General features: G+C 40.1%; 1 protein-coding gene across 5 annotated transcripts in view; it reads right to left on the bottom strand.

The window, feature by feature from the left end:
• MPP7 (MAGUK p55 scaffold protein 7) overlaps window positions 1-27,540 on the bottom strand; it is a 149,414-nt gene that overhangs the window by 103,014 nt on the left and 18,860 nt on the right. For 4 of the 5 annotated variants that reach the window (XM_068673642.1, XM_068673644.1, XM_068673641.1 and 1 more), the window contains one exon: window positions 5,689-5,855. In XM_068673642.1, coding sequence (XP_068529743.1) covers window positions 5,689-5,725 — 37 coding nt within the window. In that variant the 5' untranslated portion in view covers window positions 5,726-5,855. Of the gene's footprint in view, window positions 1-5,688; window positions 5,856-8,692; window positions 8,714-27,540 lie in introns of those variants that run through there. The other variant, XM_068673643.1, reaches the window with a different exon arrangement.

Genomic DNA, 27,540 nt, shown 5'->3' with positions numbered 1-27,540 from the left:
AGACTCTGGTTAGAAACAATAAATACTTTCAAATTTACCGCAAAACTACGCATTGCTCACCAAAAAGAAAAAAGAAAAAGAAAAAAAAAAAAAGCTTACATTCCTGCTGCCAGACCATTTGAAATTAAATTTGTGTCCAAGAGCTGTAACAGTTTTAAGGAGTTTACCACCAGTAAATATCACTGCACACATTTTCTGATTCCACACGGGTGAATCAGTCTCGCATAACATAAAGCATTACGCCAAAACAGAAGAGTTGAGAGAAATTTCATTCTGCTTTGAACAAATTTTCCAACACTCACCAGAAATGTGTTGATACCAAAATACCCTTTTTCCCCCATACCAGAAAGTTATATTTTTAAAAATTAAACCTGATAGCAATTAAAGCTAGCCATACGCCTCATACTTTCCCACATCTTTCACGTTAGCGCTAGCCTACAAGCCATTTAATGCCTCTGGCAGCTGGAGATGGGGAGAATTCAAGGAAGCACGGTAAAATACTGGCTCTATTTAGCAACTCAGCGCAAGTTTCGCCCCAGCTAGCATCCTGGCTGTCGTGAAATCTAGCCGCATGTGTGCGTTTCAAGGCAGGGAGCAATTCAAGCAGCCCCGTGGTGGGCATGTTGAGGCTCTGCTCTGTGCGTGCTGGGCTTTCACCCGGCCGCCGGGCCCGTCACACGTCGGCACCGAAGCGGAGGCAGCTTGGAGCCGGTCTCCGCCGCCCCGCAAGCCTTTCGCTGGCAGCCTCCAGCGGAACAGCTTCTCCCAGAGCTTTCTTTCATCCTTCTCCTCAGTTCCCATTCTCTTCATCTCGTAACAACAAAGCCCCAGATCTTGGGCCACCATTTTATTGCATTTTTTTTTTAAGCAGTCTGTAAAAATAGAACTCCCTGCTTGGTAGCTCCCTCCTCCTGCTAGCAACCGGTGGAGAAGGCTACGATCTGCAGCCACCGCAGCTCCGTTCGCCCTTCAGCCCCGACAAACATTTCTCATGGCTCAGCCAACTCCTCAGCTTTCTCTGCCTGTCAGTGCTTTTCTTTCTTCTCTCCATCTTTTTATCCGTTTTGTTATCAAACACTTAGCTGAGATTATGCTAAAGCTGGCAAGCTCATTAAAGTGTATTAGTAGGAAATAAAGGGAACACATCCATACCAAAACAGAAAAAGCAAGGATAGAGGCTTTCAATGTTCAGGTGACTGCTAAAATCATCTTTAAACTTTGTGTTGCTTGCAGCTCTCTCTTGTCACTGGCACACGACCCACATGGAGCCATCAAATCACCATAAGGGTCCAGCAAAGCATTTGTACCATTATTCACTCCATCCACATCAAGGGTACGCAGCTTTAGCAGTGCAGGTAATTACTGGAGAATCCCAGAGAAATACCCAACGTTTCCAAAAAGCTTAATGGCTTTCTTTTGTATAATTACAAAAAGAGAAAACACCAAAACCAGGAGTCTATTAAAGCCATGGGAACCTACAATTTGGTTAGCAACAAACGTGATTTTTTCCCATTTAACAACTGGTGTGTATTCAGTTTTATACGCCTATAATATTGGGGGGAAAAAAAAACACTCTCTGGCACAGCGTTAGCTGCTAATATGTCCTCAAGAAGGAGCTAATGTAAGCCTTGCACATTTTTACCGTCTATAACTTAAAATATTCAAATTCAAGAACTGTTTCTGACTTTCATTATATTTAAGCAATCTCACACAGTTTTACTGGGGACCAAACTTGGCCATTCCTTGTGATATTCCTGCTGACAACACATGAATCACTAGCACAGCGTCTGCTTTGCACATTCTCGTGCTAGTTTTTAAGGACAAACAGAAAAAGCATTTTGAGACTCGTCAGCTGAGCAAGCTCACTCAAGGGCTGTGAAGAAAGAAATCTGTAACAACTTTACTATGTTTTTCACACTAAAGCACCACCTCACAAGGCACAATGATGTCATCTTGGCTCCACCAAAGTCAGCAAGGAAGCTGCCATCAACTACCGTGAAGCCAGGAGAGCAAACAAACCTTCTGAAGCAGATAAGTGAGCGCTACATCTCACGGACTTGCTTCACCTGCGCAAGTGCAAACCTTCATTCTTGGTCTTTGAACTCTGTGTGGTGTGTTTGCACGCTGAGTTAAACATGTGGAACATGGACACACGTCAAGCTTCAGATGCAGCCTCACACAGAGCTCAGCCCTTCAGTCGAGATGGATGCTTTGACGGGACAATAAGCCTTCAGAGAGGAGCAGGGTCACCTGCCTGTTGTCAACATGTAAAACCATTTAATGTGTGCACGTGTGTATGTAGAAATGTGGGTGCAAACACAAACCTGTAATTCATATGAATGTTTTCCATTTAAACATTTGATAAGAGTTTTCTGACATCCCCAGGTGATGCATTTCTATCAACTAGTTCTCAGTGAACTCTCACTTCTTTTCACATCCAGGTTTACTTCCACTTCACCAGGATAGAACAGACACAGAAATAAGGCACACAGGGGTTTCAGAGTCTCAGCAGAGACTCTGCAGAGACCTCCCCCACATTAAGTGCATGTTTTTGTTAGGTCCCCATCGACTAACGAACTCCACAGCACTCCACACCAACTCCTCTCTTGGATCAGAGCAGTTCCAGCACGTTGCAGGCAACAACACTTGTTCCCCAGGGGTCAGTGTTGGGGTCCATCCTCTTTAATGTCTTTATGGATGACTTGGATGAGGGAATTGAGAGCACCCTCAGTAAGTTTGAAGATGACACCAAGCTGGGGGGAAGTGTCGATCTGCTGGAGGGTACGGAGACCCTGCAGAGGGACCTGGACAGGATGGGTCAATGGGCAGAGGCCAGTGGGATGAGGTTCAACATGGCTAAGGGCCGGGTCCTGCACTTTGGCCACAACAACCCCATGCAGCACTCCAGCCTTGGGGCAGAGTGGCTGGAAAGCTGTGATGAGGAAAAAGATTGGGGGTGCTGATTGATGCTGACCTGAACACAAGCCAGCAGTGTGCCCAGGTGGCCAAGAAGGCCAACGGCATCCTGGCTGGTATCAGGAATAGTGCAGCCAGCAGGAGCAGGGAGATTGATCGTCCCCGTGTACTCGGCTCTGGTGAGGCCGCACCTCGAGTGCTGTGCTCAGCTTTAGGCCCCTCACTACAAGAAGGACATCGAGGCCCTGGAGCGTGTACAGAGCAGGGCTACGAAGGGCCTGGAGCACAAGTCCCATGAGGAGCAGCTGAGGGAGCTGGGGGTATTTGGTCTGGAGAAGAGGAGGCTGAGGGGAGAGCCCACTGCTCTCTGCAACTGCCTGAAAAGAAGGTGTGGGGAGCTGGGGTTGGCCTCTTCTCACAGATAACCAGTGATAGGAGTAGAGGGAATGGCCTCAAGTTGCACCAGGGGAGGTTCAGGTTGGAAATGAGGAGACATTTCTGCTCAGAAAGAGCAGCCAGGCACTGGGACGGGTTGCCCAGGGAGATGGTGGAGGCACCGTCCCTGAGGGTAATCAAGGAGAGGTTGGACATGATGCTCAGGGACATGGTTTAGTGGGTGACATTCGTGGTAGAGGGATGGTTGGAGCAGATGATCCTGAAGGTCTTTTCCGACCTTATTGATTCTATGAACACACACACACACACCACCAGTTTATGCAGTGAGGGTGAGAGAGCAAGAGGAAAGGCAATCTACCGACCTTTCAACAGGGAGCAGCAAAAATAAGAAAATTCATTTTTTAGTGTATCTTTTTTTTTTTTTTTTTAAATCTAAATGTGAGTTATTCCAGAAAAACAGGGCTCTGAGGTGGATCATGCTGCAGATTAGCAAACATCTGCCCTATAACCAGGACAGAGACCACAGTTTGATGTAGTCATTAAAAACAAACAAACATTAATACCTATCATGCTTTTCAAGAGAAGCAGTAAGAAACTGGAAAGAAAGAAATAATTCTCTTTTCCTTCCAAATGCAAATGTTTATTTAAAAAAAAAAAAAAAAAAGTAAATATACACCTTGCAGTGGAAAACAATCTGGATTTAACAAACACTCGGTATTATTTAAGCAGCAAGATCTCAATAATACATACCATACTTTACTATTATAGATTTCATGGGACAAGGAGGACAGTTGAGCTTTATCCCACATAATTAATTAAGATGTATTTGGAGTATCACAAGCATCAAATAGGACATCAAATAGGACTGGGTTTTCAGACACTAAGACACACAATTTAAACATTAGTGTTTTTTTTTCATTCGTTCAAATAATTTTCGTTATTATGAAAACATGTCCATTGCTATTACTTCTGGACATAAAAACATTCTTTAAATAATAAAACTAGCAGTATTATTAGCATCAGGCACTAGTCGTCAGACATCCTTCTACTATTCATCTTAAAATTTTCTTGAGACTTCAGAAAGCATTTGGCCATGTAATAGTTAAAAAAAAAAAAAAAAGCAGGTTTTGGAAGGACACAGAAGATTGTGTGATAAAGGAAGGAAAGTTCCACTGTGGAAAATCAGCCTAAGTTAGACTACAACATCTTCCAAAATTCAGCTTGAGTATACTCAATAGCTTCAACTGTGACAGAAGTGAAGGACATATTTCCATGGAGGAAGGAGAAGAAAAGTGATGTAGATAGAGGTAGGATTTGGGAAGATAGTAGTCTAACCCTTCACACACAGGAACACACACACCCCTCCACCATTAAGGGAGAAAATGTAAAAGAAACAACAACAATAAATTCTCACAATTCATCTTTTCACATGTACATGAGGTGTGAGGGGGAAAAAAAACATCACTGCACTATGCAGTCTATTTAAACTAATAATTCAATGAAGTTCCTTACATTATTTTTCGTTTCCTAACTTGAAATCTCCCTCTTCCTTTTCAAAATCTTGCTATTACTTCCTGTGCATAAAACTATGTGCTCTAGAATAACAAGCAGAGGGGTGGAAAGCAATGATCTTTCTACTGTAATCTCAGAGGGATGACCTATTTACCAAACACCCTTGAGAAAAAATACTAACTTCACTTGCCCCTAAAACAGAGACAAAAATATTGCCAGAGAGGCTGCACACAACAGCAAGATTAGATTTAACCTTTGAATGTAGCTTGCTATTGCTACAAAGAAGGTTAGAACTCCAGAAAGCTACATATCTGCACTCCCACTGCCTGCACTCAGTGATAGGAACTGGACTCTGATTTGGAAGGCAAAGGAAGGAAGAGAACTTGAGACAGTATTTTTCTTCTCCTAATTTGTTAGAGAAGTGTCAAAACCAAGTAGTCTGTGTTCAGAAATAACTCCGCTGATAACTAACTCACAGAGGGGATAGTCTAGACTGCTGCAAATATTAAGGCATGTATGATATCATCATCTTTTTTTCTCCTCCTCTTTAAAGTTAACATTGTAGGAACCACTCTGAGGTGAATCCAAATTCTTCAGATCCATATTTAGTATCTACTTAGGGGCTGGGGATAGGGAGAAGAGGATGGCTGGGCTTTTAAAAAGTAATCTATTATTTTTATTAAACCTGTGGTGTTCCATATACTTACATTAACTTCAGGAAGAAAAGGTTATGTTTAAAGTGCTAGCTTACGCATCTGTTAAGACCACAATTAATTATCTTATTTGATGATTTCTTGAAACAGAGACTGTAGACTTAACAAATAAGCTCTGGAGGAAACATGCAGTACTCCTTGGCTTGCGTACCTGTGTCACTTCCAGATCCAGTTGATAACGCTGGCATGATTTAGTCTGCAGAGTATCACGCAGGAACGTCAGACTAGTGCTCTGCGGCCAGAAGGCAGAAGTTAATTTCGGTTTAACTGCTTGCAGCCAAGTTGTCTACAAAGATTTATGCAATCTCCCCGTTTCTCCTAGAAAGAACGGAAACAGAATTTTACAATTAAGAACTTTGTTAAACTGTAAATTACTGCAGCTAGGCAAACCCAATCATTATCACAAAATAAGCTTTTGATTTAAGTCTCTCAAAAACAACAAAGCTCTTTGCATTTATACAGAACTGTTAATTTTTTTTCCCCAGGTGAAACACGTTTTGTTTTCTTCAGTCTAGTCTATAATCCCATCCCGCTGTAAAAATAACTTCACACATTTCTCTCATGTAAATTATACTCTAACTCTAGCATGTCAGGTATTTGGGAAATAGAGTGTTCTTTAAATAAAAACAGTGAATAATTTAAGTCACTCTAATTTTGTTACTACTTTTCACAGAAAAAAAAAATTGCTTACATGTTAATTTATTCCATGCTTCTACTCAAACCCCTTTCAATCCATTTCAGTACATTTAAGATCTAACATGTGATTTTTATTTGTAATCTGGAAATATAAACTAAATTTTAACTGAAATTATAAAAATCAGGACTGTAGCTAGCACTTATCTAGGGTAAACGGCAACTGGATTTATGGAGCCATTCTCATCATTCTCACGCAAACTATATATAGATTTTTTTCCTGTAATTCATTACTATGAAGTCACTTTTTTTTTTTTTTTAAGATACAGTTTTTAATTATTGCACAGGCCTGCAGACATTAAATTTGGGTCTTTTGTTTTAACCAGTTCTTGAGGAAAATTCAGGGAAAATGTAACAAAAGTATGAACCGATTTCAAGTGTAAGTGAAGATATTTAAATTCCGGTATGTTAAAATATAAAACTGAGAGAAACTCAAACTCTTTTCACAAGACTGGAAATGTTTACTAGTAGCAGGGCATTTGTTTGCAGGGTGAAGGACTGGAGGGAGGGAAGTAGAAGCTTACAGAAAATAAAGTATTTTCTCCAGATTTCAGAAAACAAAAAGTGTCCTTGAAGAAAGAAACCAGCACAGTTCTGCTTTAGCATAAGAATCTAAACAAAAAAGCGAGCATTTTGCTGCTGCTGTTGCTGATTTGGTTTTTGTTGGTTTTGTTTGTTTGTTTTGTTTAAACACATTCATATTAATCAGAATGACTTTTGAAGTCATCTTGGCTCTAAAAGTGAATATTTTGGACACATTTGCACTTGGCAACAGTCTCATGGAAGAGTAATATACAGGTGCTGTAAACACTGTACGCTGTTCAAAAGTTTCTTTCTCAAAAAAAAAAAAAAAAAAGAAATCCACACATTGCTAAAAACTATTGCAACATATTAAGGGCCATCCGTAAGATTATGTTTACTCCTTTTTAAATCAATTATTAGATAAAAGCTAGTTGTTTACTTGTCCCTCTGTCTAAGCCTATAGTTTAAATAGTCTGGCAACATTATGATTTTTTTCTGTGTGTGTTTTGTTTGTTTGTTTTTTCTTCCCCCCTGAACATTTTACCTGAAGAAAGATTTTGCATGTCAGCTTTCAAACCCCAGTTGTTCTGGATATTTTTTAAAGAAGGTAAGCACAACAAAAGTTACAGTGATAGGTAACTTCTTCTTCTATTAAACAGAATGAATAAAACTCAAAACATATCTATCATAATTGTTTTAGGGATGGTTTCAGTTGTGGGTTGGGGTTTGTTTGTTTGTTTGTTTTTGTGGTTATAGAAGGTTTTGTTAAAGAAAAAAGCTTTCACCAAAAAAGCATCACTTTCCCCCCAAAATCAATTATTCATTAAAACAATACAACGCCTTAAGCTAAATTTAAAACAGAGATAAGGGAGCACTTCAAAGTGAAAGATAAACTTATGATGACAAAGTTGTAAAACATCTATATGCAGAGCTAGCCAGGGTGCCGTTTAAAAGGGAAAAAACATCTCGACATCATAGCCAAGGACACACTGTGCAAATTAAGAGCAAACATACTCACTTTACACTAATTCTGTTTGTTTTCTTTTTATTGTACCACATACAAGTACCATAAAGGAGGACTCCTGTTGCAGGCTCCCTTACAGTCCCCAGAGTGAGCACACGACTGCAGCCGCAGGACGCATGGAAGCACTTTAGGTTTTCATGTGTGTTAGAAACTGGTTAAAACAAAATGATTTCCTGCTAATGGGCCATCTTTAATTTATACGCAGCTCTGTCTACTAAAAAAATCCACCAAAACATGCACAGCATTCTCATTAATGAGGATTAATTAGAAACTCAGATGCCTCAAAAAAAAAATCATTGTGAAATGTGGAGTCTTGATGATCTACATACATGTCATGTATTCAGAACTCAGTCGTGCTCTTTATTTTTCTTTATTTCACGGTAAATCATTTGATATTAAAAAAAATCAAGTTCCTTATTATTTAAGAAACTTATATACGGCATAAAGTTATTCCCCCCAGATCCTAAATATATATTAATGAAAAATAAATGACCTGATGAAATCCTTACCAGTAAAATGCTTAATATTTTGCTGGAATGGAAGAGGGATTTTTTTTTTTTCTAACTTGCAAATTAAGCTACATTTTTGCAGTGATGATGTTATTTTCTTTGGCTCGCTTTACGTAAAATGCTTTGGAAGTTTTTGCCGGAGCCCAGCCATAGGCACTGCTGACTGCTGTATGGAATCGATTTGCCGCAACACAGAAATACCAGCTGTTACAGTATGTCCTGAGAGGGATTACCGAATATTCTTAAATTGAAGTTCAATCCATCTTTCCATAAAAATTAGAACCCAAAGCCAGGAACGTAACAGCAGTATCAAGTGCACCTGAAGGCATTTACAATACCCAACAGGACCGTTACGACCAGCCTTTAAAAAGGGCTTATTTTTTGAAATTTCATTATTCCAGTTGTACCTTGCTTCTATAGATCACACTGTATCAGATTCTTCTGGCAGCCACCATGTGGAAACAGTGAAAAATATGCGAAGCCCGGCGATACGCGGCTGACTTTCCACCAGGCCCCGGGCCGCCTCCCCGGCCGCCGCGGCGCTCCTGACCCCTAGCGGCCCGGCCCGGCCCGCCTCACGCGGCTCGGGGTCGGGGCTGCTGGGGCCGGGTTTCTGAGGGATTTCAGGCTCAGGGAGCCAAGGGGCTTCTGAAAACGCTAGGAAATGTGTGATGGGTTTGCACTGTGTGGGTATTTACCTCAGCGGCGAAGGGCGGTGCTGTCTCTAGGGCTGTCCGGTGGAGCTGCGGACACTAAAGCTGCGTTTCCCTGCCTTTACATAACCCGCGTACGCTGTGCGAGCACACGAACCATGCCAGACACGCTTCACCCGCCAAGTTCATTACGGTAACGCAACACATCATGGTGCCAAATGCCCCGGCTATAAATAGCCAGGAGGGCGGCAGAAACCTCCTGGGAACACCTTGCAGAAGGCAAAATCCTACAGCCGCAGCCCTCCAAGGAACCGATTCTTCTGCCTGGCACACAAATCAGGGGCCCCTTACCTACAGACAGAGGGGAAGGGGATAAATCCTGCTCCCCACCACCCATGTCATAACTACGGACAGTGGTAGGAAGGTCAAACCCGAGAGCAGGAGACAAAATCTGAGCGCTAAGGTTCACTATGCCTTGTGCATAACCCTAGCTTTAGCGACTCCGTTCTAGCATCATCTGTTGTTTTTGAATGAGAGCGACTCCATTAGTCACACGTACACCTAATTTTCATCAAGTTAGCTTTTTCTGCTCGGAAAACCGATTCAAATTTATCTTTATAGCAAGCATCGTGCATCTGGAGACGGCATGCATCAAGACTTGGTTCCACATTCGGCTCCCCGTCCAAGCCTCAATGAACTTAATATTTCTTTCTGAAAGGTTATTTTATAAGTTAATATTTTTGGCACTTTAATGAATATAAACAAATTTCCTTCACATTTAAAAGGCAGGCTGATGATTTCAGTTGATTTAAAACAGTTAGAAATATAAGAAGTATGAACCTAATAATGTTATGAATCAAGGAAAAAAACATAAAAAACAGGTTGTTCGATACAAGAAACACACTTAACATGTTCTTCTAAAGGATGCTACAGTTATGAAGACTATAACCTGGATTTCCAGAACTAAAACAGCATGCCTGCAAATGGTATTTGAACTACCAGATAGAGATTTCATGTGGAGACAGGAAATTTGACAGCCATTCGGTCTTGTATTCATTGTGGGGCCTCCAGTAATTGAATGACTAGAGACATGTATACAAGTCTCCAAAACCTAGGCAGCACAGGAAATTGCCAAAGGAGGTCTTCTAGACTGGGGGAAGTAAATCTGCTTTGGTAGACAAAATGTGAACAGAAGATGGTGGTCCGCTCTTCTGGAAGATGTAATGAGACCTATTGAATCCTTAATCCTTGCTGAGGAAGCTTCCACCCACTCCATCACAGGGTCTCCGACAGACTAGTGGAATCCATTTGTGGCTTTCGACTGCCCTACAAAACTGGTCAGCTGCCCTTATAGGCAGTATGTGCACGCTGCCAACAGGAACCCCCCCACACACAAAAAAACAACTGGAAATACTGCATAGCATATGAGCACTATGTAATTTCAACCGTGTCCCAAATTGAAGAGGACAATAGCTGCCTTGACTGACATCCTCCTGGTCTTGCCATTGTATCACTCTTCAACCATCGGAAGAATTTAAGACTTTTGCATGATATTTTAGAGTATTTTAATCAGCGGTTTCCATTTTGTTTAACCTATGCAAATCTTCAGTTTACACCATAAGGATTTTAGATACAACCACAGTCTGAGAACAAAAGCCAAGAATTTAGTCCCAATTAGTGCTTGGTGGCTACTTCTGAATGTGGTCAGATTTCATTACAATGAACACCAGAATGAAGCAAGGCTTATTCCTGATGTTGGTGTCTATGTCTTTAAGAGGAAGAGAATAAAATTGTAAAGGATGAGCTCACACTAGATCTTTCACTCAATGGGTCATTAGCAGAAGAAAACTCCAATCACTGTCTCATCACCCACTCATGAAAACTTGCCAGATATTCATACACCGTGAACTTTTCTATCGTTTGACTGAATTTGTTCAAAGAGCTCAGAAGACAGGAAGGAGAGGGAGATGAGAAAGTAGAGCCTAAGATTTGCTTCCTTCAGAACCTGAGCAACAAATATATTCCTCCTCCTGAAGAGCTTAATCCTGACTTGCAGGAGTCTCACTTACCTATACGCTCCAATATCAACGCTGAAATTGATGTCACCATTTTCTTCCTCCAGACTCATTTTCCCCCATGTTGTCTCTTTGCCAAGACTGGAACCATAACATAAGACCTGTTTATCTAGACACCACCTTTATCTAAGCCCTCTCTAAACTGTGAAACTACATTCTTTTAATAACGAGTCACTCAAACGTAGAAAAAAAATACAAATAAAATATAAATCAGTGTAAAAAATCAAGTAATTGGGCCACTGAGCAATGTTTCTGCAGAAGTCCAAATGACTCTGAACCCTATCACACATCTGAATTAAAATTATAAAAATCTGCACAGAAGAGACCCTGTCCACATATTGCTAACGGCATGCCAAAAGGTAAAAGCATACGAATGAACTGTTTTACCCTCCAAGTAATACAAGGTTGACCAACTGAGTGATAAATACTTGTCTATGCACATCCTTATGTGTAAACTAAACACAATTGGGAAGGACACTTGATTCAGCCTAGTGGTTCCTATCACTCCCAGCATCTCTAAATTCAACTGAAATTCCCTGATTTCAGAGAAGGAAGAGGAGAAATCAAATTAGCTGTATCACAGAACAAACACTGGAAACTGTTTCAGTGGAGCTTAACCAACCTGCCTTCACACTATTCTGAAGAGGGCACTTCATTGTAAAATGTAACGCTGTCTTCATGTTGACTCATTTTCTGACCTATGTTGCAAATGGTATTTTAAATTGTATAAATGCACTTGCTTTTTCTAGGGCATTTACAGAAATTTTTATCAAAAAGTATGGCTTCCAATCAGTCAAATATGTTATCTTCTATGTATATTTGTCCACTGTCTCCATAGCTGATGTTTATGGATCTCCTGAATGTATATATTCCAGATTCTCTTCTGTGATTAATAAATAACCAGCGCTCATAAAATAATAAATAAATAATAATAATAAAATGCTACTACCTACAAAAAAAAAAAAAGATTTATTACCTATATTAATTATCAGATTAAAAAAAAAAAAAAAGTTTCAAAAACTTAATCTCATGATTTTGATTAAAACTTTTCCAGAGATCTTCAGTCAAAATAACATTTGAAGGCAGTCCAATCTAGCTTCTAAGATGCCAAGTTTATTTTTTTATATATTGTACAGAAGTTGTTTTAGATTATTGCTGTCTTAAAACATAGTCATGTTACGTGTGAAATACACTCAAAAAGCAGCACTAGGTAAAATTGCAACAGTGGCAAACCCATTTGCAATCTGCACCTCTCATCTTTAACACAAAAAACCCCACATGAGCTCTGTTCAGCCTCAGATTTTAAACGTCAGTGTTGGAACTGAGCACATTCCTTCAAATGCTTGAAAACATTCCTTTAAATACATACACTAAAGCTAACAGTTTAATTTAAAACAGCATCAGTGTAGTTGATGTCAGATACCCTTAGACAGATCCAATTTTCTGCAAATAAAATGTACCAACTGACAGAATAATATTAGTTTAATAAACTAGTTTAATAAAGCTATTCACTAAAATGTGACCTAAACTATGTCTCAGATCAAAGGCTGCTCTTTTGGTTTGAGTTACTGGTTTGGGTACACTCTTAACACTTTTCCCCTAGCTGCAAACCATTCCTTTTCCTGGAAAATACCTGTCAGCGGGTACCACAGTCTCTCCATTAATTACATGCACAAAAAGTTTTGTTCTGGCAGGGTTTCTTGACAGACTTTTTGAAAAATTTAAGTAAGCTGAAGTAAATGACAAACCCTACTGGCCCCCCAAATGCTGAAATGATGACAACTGTAACTATTGCTATAGAAGAGAAAGCTCAGCAAAACCTCCAGCCATGAGTTATCTGATAACCTCAGCCCTCCCTAACGATTATATATGCATTGTAGCAAAGGGCTCTACAATTCCTATTTTAGAAATAGAATCCATATTTTAGTATTATATATATGATTCTGTATTTTTGGGTGGTCCCGTGTGGAGCCAGGAGTTGGACTCGATGATCCTTGTGGGTCCCTGCCAACTCAGGATATTCTGTGATTATTATAAGGCAGTTTGATCCCACATCTACAAAAGCTCATGCAAAATCTTCAAGTGATAGAAACAAAAACAGTGTTAAGGCTGTGCTTAATAAAATAATAAATATTTCATTTATTTATTTACAAAGTATTCACAAAGTTTGTGTGTCAAGTTTAGCAAAGTATTTGTGTCAGTAATATACTGAACTTCAGTCATGTGGCTCAAAAAAATTGTGCACCTATTCTGAGGTCTGTTAAACAGCCGTGTCAAAAAAATCATCCTCAGAAGTATATAAATATACAAATACAATTATTTCAAAGTCAAAAACATCCCCCAAAATATTAGCATGTTATTTTTCTAAACTCAAAAACACTTACACCTCTAGAGCCAGATGTATTGAGGAGGTGTTTTACAGTGCTTCCATATTTTGTTTGTTTTTACAGGAGACAGGCTGTGTCCGCTTCATCTTTTCTAGATTACCTCACCTTCCAAACATTTATCCTTTGTTCAGCACAACTTTCCATAATCCATTTCTGTAGATATGTGATTTATTTATTTATTTTTATTTTTTTGATGGAACAGAAGGTTTGGAGAGGGAGAACAGGAATGAAAAAGTAAACAATATGTATTTTTTTCTCTGAGAGCAAAAGCAGAATCCACTTTCTCAACATATTTTTATCCCCATAAAAATCACTACAATAATTTCCAACTGAATCAATTTCAGGCTTTTTTAATATTAAGTTTTAAAATTGAATATGAGCAATCTGAAAAGTATATACTTTTAGCTCAATTGTGGAAAATGATTTGATTTATTAAGTGATAATTTACTAGTTGCATCTTGGGCATAAGTAACAAAAAACTTCCTCACATGTACAGGTGCACAGTAAAAGCAAAGTATTGCTAGGCAGAGGAAGTATGTGCATTTAATTTCCAGAACTCTACAAGCTTTGTGAGCCAAACTGCACATGGGGTGCTTGAGCTTGTAAAAGAAAACAAAGCTGAAGCTCAATGGCTAAGCAATAACACCTCCCAGGGCTCTCCCCTGCCTCTTCCTTCTCAGCAAGCTCTGGGAGCACCACTCCACCTAGTCCAGCGTGCGATTTGTCACCCAGGACAAATCCTTAGTTTCCTTAGTTTTCATTGCCTTTATTTTACCCCTTTTCTTCTTTCCAGGATGGCAGGTCCCCCCTTGCTGCCCCAATTCTACCTTGCAGTTCCTTGCTCCAGGCCTCTATCTGTCTTACTCTCTCCTTGGGTGGCACTGCTATGAAATCACTATTCTTGTCGTGAATTCGTGGTCTCCCACTAGCAAAGCTTCCTTTTACCCCTTTTTCACCAATATCCCTGCATCCTGACATGACACAGTTTGTTTTTACTTCCCCTACAGATTTTGCTTTCTCCCGTCTCCATTCCCACTCATTCCACCGCTGCCTCAGCCCTAACCACTCTATTTTTCACACTGTTGCATTCCAGTCCCAGATTCGCGTTCCAAACCTATTCTTCATTAGCAAGCAGTTAGTTTATTACCCTCCAAACCTCAAATTTATGACAATGCGCAAGTGGTAGCAGATGGGGAGATTCTTCTGCCTGCAGCTCCGTACCATCTCCAGGCTCTAACTAAACTCCGAGCAGGACTTTCCAATGTTCTGACTCAAATATTTATCAATGCTCTGTAACATCTGGAATATTCCCCCCCCACAAGTTTGGAAACAATCATGGCATTTCCAAACTTACACATTATAATACAAAGAGACACGGTTAGAGCTTTACTGCAACGCTTGAAGCTTGACACAGTCCATGAGTACAGACACTCTGCACACCTCAGTTACGTAGGAACTTAATTGGCCAAAATAGAGTAGACTTAATCGTAGGATTGCCAACTATCTTGCCAACCTGTACAGCCTAAATTACAGTCCCACTGCAACTGGAGTGCTAGCTGCTGAGATTCAAGTCTTATTGTCAAGTTTGAAAGCCAGTTCATTCACATCTGAGATAGTGATGGATGAAGAAGAGTCAGATTCAAGGCAAGGGGTAAACTGTAAGTCAAGTTCACACTTCAGTGAAGACAAACTCTCAGATTTCACTTCATTTGGCCAAAAACATCATATTCAATCTTTATGAAGAAAATCATTTAAAATGATAAAAGCTCAATAAACACAAATGGTAACAGTACTTAACTTGGCAGTGTTACCTACATGAAGAATTTTCTGTTTTTCTTGTTCAACTCACAGCTTAATACATTACTTTATACCTTAATGTATACCAGGAAAACACAGGATATGCAAAGAGTCCAAGTTAATGTTGCTGTTGGAAACTTAATGTTTGCATTTCCTGGATTTTGCAATTTCAACGAGGTGAACAATACTGCATTGATTCTATTTTGGCATTTGCTGCAGATACCAAAGTGTTTTTCCTTATTTTGTCTGAACCTGTATAAATCAGAGAGTTAGGCAGTTTGATAATGAGCTTTTGACATTTTTTGTTATTCACAGAGGCCTATCCATCTTACATATCTTCCAGTTTGTTAGACAATCATGAAGGTGGTGATGCTGTAGATCGGTAAGCTTACCTGCTCCAGCAAGTGTAGCTAAATGGAAGTGTAGAGGCATCTTAAAAAGTTGATGTTTTTAAAATTAAAATATTGTGAGTACAGAAGTTTTGATGAAGCAAAGGAAAATATTCTACAGTAAAAACATTTAGTTGAGATGGTGTCACTGTAGATTCCCTAATAGCACTCAAAACAGGAAAGTGCAGTTAATGTATACTTACTTATAAGAGAGTAAAAAAGAGGCAGTTCAATCTTCCCTCTAAATTCAAAAGCTAAAGTAATTCAAAACTCCGAAAACTAGAGGGATGGCAGCTAGCTGAATTCAGCTGAAGTGCAGCTACTTGTACAAAAATTACAGTTACTACAAAGTAACTGGCCTCTCAGTACATACTGATGGTGTTCCTTGCATTAGTACCCCTGAGATGGTAAGATAAAGAGCTGAGCAGTGGCTAGTGTTGATCTGGCACTCTCTACTACTTTGACAGATGATTTAAAGACATCATGTTAACAGAGATCAGTTGAATATAAATAGATATATTTAAAATCATTCTGCATTCTCAGAATTAGGAAAACGTATCAAATTGTAGAGGTTCTTGGGATCACTTTAAAAGGAAGGAGTCTAATAACCTGCTGTTTGCCTGGTACCTGCTTCATCCTTCCATTCACTCTGCGCAAAGAAGTCCTACAAAATTCCTGTTGAAAATCAATGCTGCCCACCACCGTGCCCACCAGTCCCTTATGCAGGAATACCTACTGCATGAGATTGTCACAGCAAGCATTCTTGACCACCAGCTCTTACCACAGCATGAAAATAGATTCCAAGTCACTGGGATGTCCTTCTTCTTAGAGCTGATCCTACTGCTGCCTGAGTAGTTGTTCTGTCTCGTGCCCATCAGTGTGGCTGGCTTCTGTGGCATATATCGGGAGGCAAATATTCAGAGCTGTGCTATAAAACTAACTTCAGTACTGCCCAGCCAAAAGACTATGAAACATGCAGACTAGGACAGACTTATGGAAAGTTATGCATGAAATCTTACAGTGCTGCCCTGCAGACAGTACAGATGAAAGCTGCATAGATCATAATTGAATGTGCCTTAAGATTACTAGATATTGATGTCTCAGTAAGATCATGAAAGTGAATACAAACCAAAGCCTACAGAGGATTGTACTGGGAACAGCATCAATGATTGTTTTGGCAAGACCAGAGGTGTTACAGTTCCCTTGGACTGCAGCAACCTGTGAGACCTGCAAAACCCAGCGACCCAATTTAGGGATGGGGACAAAGAATTGGATGGGGAAAGATCAGACAGACAGCATTCAGAAATCTCTATTCCTAAACAATTCACAGAGGCAATGAGATGGTTGATACCTTGCCACAAATAGAAAGAAGATAAAGACTATGACACTTGTGAATCCAAGGCTTATAAGGAGGATACAGGAAGAAAGAACAGAATTAACTGACTTACGAATACCCAAAGTGGACACACTCCAGCATCTTAGTCAGTGCTGGTAATTCAGATTGACTAATACCTATTAAAATGGCACCGCAACACACTCAGGCAGTACCAAGGAAAGGAATATAACAGCAGGCATTTATTGCTGGTTCAAGCGACCCTTCAGCATGAGAGCATGCCTGGGTAACAAGGCATCTGTTTCTTGGAAATTTCCTCTGTCCTTACCCACTTTCTCAACACATGGGGCGTTGCTGCACTCCTCCCTCCTGTTGTGTAGATTTGCTTCCTCTTGCAGGGCAGATGGCCTCACCAGCAAAACCACTGGAGATAATCCTGTTTATGCAGGACAAAACATGATCCACTTCTTGGCACGCAGGCAGTCCCCAATACAGGGATAAGACTGCTGCTCCCCTTGTACAGAAATACATGCTGATACAGCACTGTCCGTGTTGTTTTTTGTTTGATTTGTTTGTTTGTTTGTTTGTTTAAGAGCTAAGGCAACAGGTCTCTCCCCAATGTCAATCTTCCAGTCAGCTTCCTGCCCTCGGGAATGATGCTGCATGAAAGACAGATGCTGCTCTTCTAAACTCAAATATCAACAGACCTAGAATGGTGTCTGAGGATTTGCAAAATTCAAGAGGCTATTATGAGAGGAGAATGCTTGAAAAAACAGAAACAGGCAGAAAGCCTCCTCTCACCTACTGCTCCCTGGATGGACGGGAGGAGAGGGATGGGGTCACAACACGTATAACTATAAAGAGCTTTAAACAAGCTTAAGAGACTGCTAATTCTCTGCTTTTCTAAACCTAAGGTAATTTTTAGGGCTTTGTACCAAGTCCCAACCAAGAGCTTAAATTACTGTTTACAGCTGTGAAAAGCTCAGGTGGGACTTAAATAAAGAGAAGATATTGGAGCTGCAACTCACACCTACATCAACCACTGCTGTCATGACCATAACAGCAATGTGACATCAACAGTGAGGAAATCTGCCATCCGTGATGGTACAGAGCAAGACTAAATAACATTTTTCCTTTTAAAAGTTGCTGTTTGCTATGGAGAGTTCCCAAAAACAAATTAGAAATGAACTACAATATGTAACAGGTATCAGCTTATATTAGACCAAAAGAGTTTGGTCTGCACCAATTAAGAGTAAATATTCTTAATTCCTCTTGAGCTGCTGCCTCTCTACATGGTTTAACATATTCTGTACATAAAAAAACAGAATCACTTGGTAACCTCTTTAAGAAAGGGTTGGTTTGCTATGCTCATGAATCACTATTGCACACAGAGCAGAATCTAAAGAGTTATCAGAGGATCAAACCCAATGAGTGCCAATACACCAGAAAAACATTTTTTTTGCAAATAAGTATTCAAAATGAGATAGAGGATGTTCTCATCAACTTTCAAGTTGGAGCATTACAAAGCCAGAAGAGGGAGCTCCTGCACTTTACAAATAAATCAGCATGGATTTCATCTTGTCTTTACCAAGAAAGCATTTCCTATCTCATGCCACACATTTGCATCTGGTCACTTAAAGAGCAAATAAACAGCACAAATCCAACATGAAACTAATGCATATGCATGACTGATAAAGATCAAAAATTGTTACAATAGATTTATTCCCCTGCTCCTTGTAAAACTGATCATTTTTATATCACATACACAGCACTGCAAAGCTGAAACTGCACTGCCTGCTAACAGTTCAATCAGTAGAAGGCACCCGACCTACACACAATGACACATGATAGGTATGAAAACCCATGGAATTTTCTAACAGTGGTGTTTTTCTTCTCTTTCTTTTAAAGTTGAATAAATTGAACATGAGCCTTGTCTACCCTTATAAGAAATAAGGAACTGGATTTTGCTAATTTTAAGAAAGTTGGGAACAGAAGAAATGCCGCTTAAATATTTGCGACTGTTTTAAGAAGGTAGTGTTTTCCGAAATGGCTCAAACCAGAACAGTTATCAATAAATCATTTCATTTCCTGCTTTTCTAATGAAGCAAATGAAAAGTTTTTCAAAGATTTTGTGGTCTGGTTCCTTATTATAATGGCAATATTTATCCAAAATGAGCTCAGACCACAAAAAAGTCAGAGGGGACAAAACACAACTTTTCACAGCCTGTTTCATCAGAATACATTTCTTAGACTGTGGTATCACTGTGATTTATCTGGTAGTTACATTTCCTAGACTGAGGGAAAATTCATGGAATCTAATGGATTGGGTATTTGAAAGATCTTCCTACAGTGAATGTCTGAGCCATTTCTCTTCAAATGACACATACAAAGTGAATTCTTCAGTTGCAAGTGAGCGTACCTTACTTGAGGAGATAACCTGTGTTTTGTTTCAGTGAAAATACACTCATCCATGTGAAATTCTTAATAAAGAAACAGGAACATGCAAGAACTATTTCTTGAAATGGAATAAAACCCAATATAAATGTCCAGGACTGAGCCTGTCCTTTTTTTAATCTGTAAGTCTGGTAAAGAACATCCAAGAAATTTGTTCCCATCTAAAAAAATTGTGAAAACTTATCTCTAGAAGACCTATGCCAGTTTCAAGAGGAAAGGTTTTAAGATGTAAGATGCAATTTGTTGCGAATATAGGAAACCACATACTTCAATCTTCACTGGACTGAGTTCCAGGTAAGCACTCCGGAGTCCCACTTCATGTCCTTTTCTGCTGTTTTGATTCAGATCCTCAGCCTTCTGTGTTCTCACTGCCAATGAATTGACTTTGAAATGTTTCTTTTTCCCATGAGGAAAGTGGCAACGTAATGGATTTCTTCTCAAAGCAAATTTCTTCTTCTCTTTACTGAAGTCTGTATTAGCATTTCCCGCACAACTCTCAGCTTAATCAGAAATCTAAAACTTAGCATCATCATATTCCAGCAACCAATTAGCCATCTGGTCTGTCTTAATACTCTTGAATGAATGATTTGTGCTTAAAAGCAGAACTGATATGCGCTGGGATCTAGTCATCAACGACAAAGCTAGCCTAACTGCAACAGTCTGTTCAACAAAATCTGGAAATTTGGCCAGAAAGAGAGAAAAGCCATGCTTAGAATCGACCCTTGTATCTGCTCTGACCTTTAACTGGGGTGCTGAAGGAGAAGAGGAAGAAAAACAGGGCAAAATGAGCAGTAATATTTGCTGCCAGATTTCACCTCGCTGTCAGCTTTTGCAGCCTAGCAATATAATTATGTAGTCTAAATTTCATACAGTTCCATAATTACTTGTCTCACTCATCGGTAGGCTTCAGATACATGGAAAATATTACAGAATATATGCTATTTTTCATGGTATAGTATTTGCCAAAATATCACTGTCACAGCTCATTTCAGGTATGGTAGCGTGATTAAAACACACCAAGAAGGTTTTGACACGTAACTTAATTTCCAAAAATATTTTAATTTTTACTTATAACACCATAAACTAGTTTAAACAAACACTTGGGCCTGGGAGTTAACTTGCTGTAAGTTATTAAGTGGATACCAGCAGGTATTTCCTCACTATCTGGCCCAGCAGCTGGAAGCAAACCAAGATACCACCTTCAGCTGAAAGCAACGGAGCTGCCATCAGCAAGGCAGGGGCAAGGAAACCCAAACCCAAAAGCCCACCAAGCACTCTGGAAGAGTTTTTCAATACACTCTAAATCCTCACATCCAACAGCCCAATGAAAAAAATCAACCAAACACACAGAATATGATCCCAATACGTGTCTGGTAGTCTGTGCTGTTAAGCAGATGGCATAACAGGTTTGCTTAGAGCTGGTCAGGTAAAACTTTGCTAAGACACCTGCAATATCCAGCAGTCGCATCACATGGAAGCCCCCAGCTGGGAAAGTAATGAGGCAGAGAGGGGAAGGAAGAAAATTCTGTTTTCCCACAGTTTCTAGTGGTCCCAGGTTGGAAGGAAAGAAACCCATAATTTCTCAGGCTGTAGATATAATCCCAGCTTACTAAAGTAGTAACTTTTTTAATGTGTCATGTCACACTGTTTAAGTAGAGAGTGTACACAAAACTGGAGAGATAAATGTTAATAAATACAGAAAAACAGAAAAAGAAAAAAAAACAGGTTCGTCACACAAAATATACAGGTAAGCACATGTAAATAATCAAACAGTGCATTTTGAAGATCAGAGCATGCGGCTGTGTTGAACATACACCATACATGTTGACACAAAAGAGGATGAGTGAGACTTGTTGTTAATCTCGTTCTGCTCTTCTAGCTGCACACAAAATCCCTTCAGGCCCTCACGAACTACAAACATACCAAGAAATATCAGGAGTTTTACCAGTGCAAAGGAACCACTGTATTGATAGGTGGTTTTTGGAAACCTGAAAAACAAAAAACAAACAAACCCAAAATCCACCACGCTTCTCGTACTGATGAATAATATGAGAGTAACCACAGTGGACGTGGCCTAGCATCGAGGCTTCCCACAGTCCGAGAGTAACAACAGTAACAACAGGCTTCACAGAATAGCTAACACATGGTCCTTCACTAAACCTCGTGATAACACTACTGGAATTGCATATGAAAGGTTAAAAGGCATAAAAGCTATGGCATGTCAAAGGAAGAGAGTAAGACCAAGGTTACTGTGTGCTTGCACAGTAATTGTCAAGGTGAAAATGTACAACTACCTGAAAGCTCCTGCTGCACGAGGGGCAACTCGGAAACAGAGAGAAGGACATGGAAATAGCAATGCCCCTAGTTGTAAATTTAACTTGGAATAAAGGACTTAAACACACCAACTAGGCAATCAAGAAGTTTTTCATAACCATGAAAAGCACCCAAAAATGCTGCCTAGCACTGGGTGGAGATGGGTTGAGTTAGAGCTAGCAAACTTTCTCCTCCTCCCTTTGCTTTTTGAGACCCAAGGAGTCTGACAAACCAGCCAGCAGCAGCTCAGCTTCATTCCCGAAGTAAAAATGCCAGCAGCGCCCAGCCCTACCACCACCCATCGTCCTCCACAACACCAGAAAGCAGCCATCACTTCTTGAAAATGGCTGAGCAGGACTTGGGAAGGCCAGTGATAGTCTTCACCGAATGAAGGAAAGCAAGGGCAGTCTGTGATGAGTATCTCCTTCGTTAAGGTACAGCTCAGCAAGTGTGGGATCTATTCCAGTCACATAGTCAAAGAACGGTCCTTAGAGCTAAAAGGTAAGCTTACAAATGCATCACACCGAGATTTGGTGGTGAAGGGTTTTGGATCCCACAAACTGTACCCAACACTTTTGTCCAACACTTCCCAACCTTGATGTCACTTGATGGTAGGCTACAGGCCACGAGGCATGGTTAATTCCTCTCGATGTGTATGTATACACATAGACATACCTACAGAGGTATATATACAATGAATTCATATTTCCTATGTATCTTCTTTTGTCTTATCTTCCAACCCCAAATAAACCCACCCTTGCCTGCAGGTTTCAGCCAATCTGCAAAATGAAGTCTTCATGTGAGAAAAGTCCTTGCTGCCTCTGAAAGCCAAGGGAGGTGCTGAAACCATTGAAAGAATGAGTATGATCAGTGAATTTGTGATCAAGTTTACAAGAAAACTTTACTAAGGACACCTGTAATATCCAACAACCTCATCATAACATCCAGCCTGAAGAGGAGGTTGTTCCTCCTATAAAAATCAAGCAAGCACATATTGAAGTAATTTATGTTCTCTGTTAATACAGCAGTCACCCCACATCCAAGCTCATACTTGGCAGCTACAAGTAATTATTCTTCCTCCCTTCCCACTCCCCCATCTTACTCACTGCACAGGGCAAACCCTGCTCGCTGTGTAGCGCTCTGCACTGTACTATTGGTTTACTGTTTTTATACATTTTCAAAATATTCACGCAAAACAGCACTGTACTTAACCCCCAAGCACTGATTAATCTGTACTGCCCTTTTTGAGACGCTCTAATATTTAAGCACACCTTAATGAAGACCTGTGTTTGCAAAAAAAAAACACAGTTGCAACTAACGTAAACCCCTGCTAAACACACGGAGGATTTTTGCACGTCTGCTACCAAAGGCTCACACCAGGATCTCAAGCTGAAATATGTTAATTTAGCAGTAACTCTTGAAAAGTTTAATTACCTAGAAACACTAATTAAAGTCTAACTTAAAATCAGACAACACCTCTGTTGCATTCCCGTAACCAAGTGCCCTAACAACCCCTAACCTTCCCCTGCTCACAACCTTCTGCAATAGCTGTAAGCCCCACAGCTTTGACAGTACCCGAAATTGAAGCATCAGCTCAAAGAGCAAATTGTGCCATTCAGGACCCTCAAAACACACTAACACAATTGAATTAAGCTCTAAGTGCCAAGTGCAGCACACCTGACTTACCACTTTTAATTACATTCTTTCTGGTTGTGAAGCAATACAGTTTCCTACAGCCTTTGTAAGAAAAAAACACATGCTTTGGTATGACACATCTGCACCTACATGGTTCGTGACCCTTTGCAGGAGTCTTGGGCACTGCAGAGATCAGCAGCAGGCGTTGGCCACCATGCAGGCAGCTCAGCAGCAAGGTGGCACCAACTATATATATGTTATATATACAAACATATATACATATATATATATATATAAAGAATGGAAATATGTTGCAATTGCAAACATAAAAAGACAAAAATTTTTCTGGCTTGCTCCTAAGTAACAGTGATAGTCCATAGTGATCTCCTGGTGTCCATGGCTCTGAAAAGGAGAATCTGTTCAAACTAAAAGAGAAAATACATTATTTTTCCCTATATTTCCAAATGTCTGTGGGATGTTCAGCTCTGCAGTGGGAAAGAGCAAAGAACACAGCCCAACAGCAGAGGCAGGGGGAGAGGTGTATCAAGACTGGTTTACCTGCCATCCAGGCAGTGCCTTATGTTGTAGGACACAATGTTCTCCCTGCTTGAAGAGAACTGCATGTCTTCTCCAAGAGACCAGCTGAGAACAAGTCACGGACAGCCAGCAAAAAGCAAGTCCCATGTAAAGTTACGAAAGGACTGAGAAACAAGACGGGACTTGCTGTCTTACTAATCCATGGGGAGGCTCTGGGAGGGCGCCAAGTTAGTTAATCCAAACACACAAACAAGTTAATGATGACCCGAGGGAGCAACACTGGATTTACACACCGAAGGAAGCACCGTGTAGGAAAATCTTAAGAAACTGCCTGTATGTCAGAGCTCAATGCTAGTATTTCACAAGCAGCTTAATTTGACCTTCTGACACACACCAAGAAGCTGAACCTCCCATGGAGAATCCCACAGCATCCCTTGGTTATCACAGGATGGGATGAAAATTCACAACAGAAATTTTAAGACTAAAGCACCCAAATTATCAAGTGCTTCTGGAATACCCTATAACACACCCCCTGAGGACCAGGTCAAATTATGACCTGGTCTGAGTTTATACCATCCAACCTAGAATTTTGTCTCTTGAACTTGCTGCATTTTTCATTTCAATTGCTATACGAGTGAAATTGTTACACAAACTGAAAAAAAAAAAAATCAAATAAATATAAAAAAAGTTCATGCAACAAAATTTCCATATCTAAATACCAGACAGCAGAAACCTGAATTCTCCAAGGGAGAAAAAATACTTGTTGAGTCCTAGCTTTAAAAATGCATAAGAAAACATTTTGGTTCCCAGTCAGTTACTAATGTAGTAAAAAAATTCATCAGCCTCTCTGAGAAGACAGAAATTATTCACCTTCTGAAAATGTTTTTAAATTTAAATGACAAAAAAGCATCACTTCTAGTTTTGTTAGTAGAGACATCAGTTTACAACCTAAAGACGGGCCCAAACTACCTTTATAAGCATGGGATAAAGAACTCTACAAATCCATTGACAAACGTTTCCTAAGATAGTTGTTATCATGTATTGTAGCTTTCCTAAGCTCCCTGTTGAAAATCATTCTCAAAAATCACTGTTAAAAGGACAAATCTCTTGCCACCGTGTCCTAGTTATCAGAAAATATCTGGCATGAACAGAATCGCCCTAAGCCTTTTTGCTGCTTCCTTCAACCACATTCACATCCTCCCCTTTTCTTTTTATTTCATTTTGAGGACAGAGTAGTATGCAAGCAGAACTGAATCTTGTATTCATGGCTCATTTGTTATGAATCAAGCATCTTCCCGTGAAGCCACCCCTCCTGCAGAAGCAGGAAGCTTAGGATTTATTTTTTTTTAATTTTATTTTTGCAGCTGGATTCAACAACATGGGGAGGAAAGGCTACTGAATAAAAACTGAATTTTCTGTCAACACGTTTTTATTTTAGGACAAGATCAAGTACGCTCAAAAACAAAAATACGTTTGAACAACCACCCTTTAAAATAGATCCCAATATTAATTACTTACAAGGTGTCTCTACTCTCCTTCCTTCCTTACACTGAGCATTAAAACCACCGTCTTCAAGACACAGGAACGTCCCAGTACTTTGGAGACTGAAATTTAGTTTAGTATCCCTAACAGCAGCTGTCCCAATCTTCTGTATTTCCTGTAATTCAAGGAAATACCTAACAAGCTTTAACAGTTGGGAGAAGCACAGCAAAACACCCTGTTGCTCAGATGTGGAGAGGGTGCATCTTACTCAGCACACCAAACGTCCCCGCACTTTCTAACCATTTTCATCTCTGCAGCTTTTTGTGATGTATTTTGTTGTGTAGAGACTCGGCCATCACTAGGGACAAGCTCATTTGTCTCTAATTAGCTGTGATATAATCATACTGTAGAAGTGAAAATTTCTCCTAACAAGCAGTATTTAAAATACTGTGCTAGTGAGTGTAAATACCTACACTGCCTGTTCAGGCAGCACTCGTTAGCCACCACCTAGTCTGAAACGCAGCTAATGAAACAACAATTACTAGTCCTTCCTCTGAACCTGCCAGTCCAAATTTTCAACGCTGGGTGTGTACGGCAGGAAGGCTGATCAAAACCTCTTAACCAGCTTGTGTGCTGCTGGGCCACCTCTTCTGTCCCTGGGAAAAACTGGAACTCGGAGACAAAAACCACACCTGCTCCGTGTCAGGTGTGAAAGTGCTTGCTTTCGGTTGTCCTTATAGGAATCTGAGGAGATGATTTTCTGGAAACGGAGGTTAAGAGAAGTAAAATACCTGGCTAGAAGTCAGAAGTATCTGACTACTAGTTTAGCACAAAATTACAGATATTCAGAACTTGTTTCAGGCTTCTATCAAACCAGAGTGTTATTTCCAATGCCATCACTACGCTGGTTCTGTTCAGTTGTTTTCTGATCCACCTGGGAATAACATGCACAGAAAGTCAGCTCTGTGTTCTCGCTACATAATAAAGATGTTGGTAGTCTAAAAGTTTAGCCCACCAACCCACACCCTTCCACTGCTAGCAAAGGCCTGACACTGCCTGTTTGCTCTTCAGCCAACCTCTTACAAGGAGATAAAAACAGTAATTAAGAAAAACACCAACCCTTCAATACCTCAACTAAAGGGCACTCCCGATGATTGCGTTCTGCACTACATGGCCACGACATCAAACACATGCTGAAGACAATGCAGGTTGAAACTACTTCTTGCCCCAGCAACCAGCAGTACAGCACCTGAGCCTGACTCTGGGCTACCACAAATAACACCTCCAGATTTGTAGAGCTCCTCGGTAAGGCCACTCGTAACCTTGATTGTTCACAGCACCTTGTGAAAATTAGTTCTATAACTCATGGCACATGTAAAGCACTCCTGGCATCTTGTTTGGCACCCCAAGTTGTCAGATATAGTGAATAAATAACCTACTACTAACTTCCTTCCACGATTTATAATTATCCTTCATGTAATCCTTCAAATACCTTTTCCGAACCAAAATTAGTTGGTCCTTTGTTTTTGTTTTTTAATGGAGAAGCCAATTCACATCTCCGATGTAGCCTGCTACCCCTTTTCATTTACACTGCCTAAATACCGCAGGATACTTAGAACTATGTCAGTCCCAGAGCAGATGCAAATGTTCAGGTACTGACAAAATTTTGATGGTAATATTGTTTTGTCCAGGAGTTTAGAAGCAGGCTATGATTTTTTTCCCTTCCTATCCATCTATACAAAAGCTCAGGAACTTCCCAACATTTTCACATGTGAGTAGGAGTCAGGGCCCAGTCCCTGCCCCTACGCAGTAACTAGGTCAGAAAATTCGACACCCATCACTTCACACAACGTGCACTGGGTGATGGAACAGGGACACCTGCTCCGCTTCTGATACCACATTTGTCTTTCCTCATTGGGAAAAAAGAAGGAGCCCACAGCCTCACCACCCTGCTTCAATTTGTCTTCCTTGTCCCCAATTCCTTTTAGAACAAAAACCAAAACCCACAACTATTTCTTGTCACCAGAATAGCAAAAGGGGGGCTTTTATTTATGGTGCAATTCAAAAATATCTTTTGACAGTAGTAAATAAGTTAAATGAAAACAGCGTTTGTAGAGCCAAATACGTATGAGTGTGCAGAAAATTCTTCTATGTTTATCCCAAATAAAAGTGAACCAAACCCGTTTCCAGCAGGATGAGA

This window comes from Anas acuta, chromosome 2, assembly GCF_963932015.1.
Source record: "Anas acuta chromosome 2, bAnaAcu1.1, whole genome shotgun sequence".
Classification (NCBI taxonomy): domain Eukaryota; kingdom Metazoa; phylum Chordata; class Aves; order Anseriformes; family Anatidae; genus Anas; species Anas acuta.
This window is presented reverse-complemented; position numbering and strand designations above follow the sequence as displayed.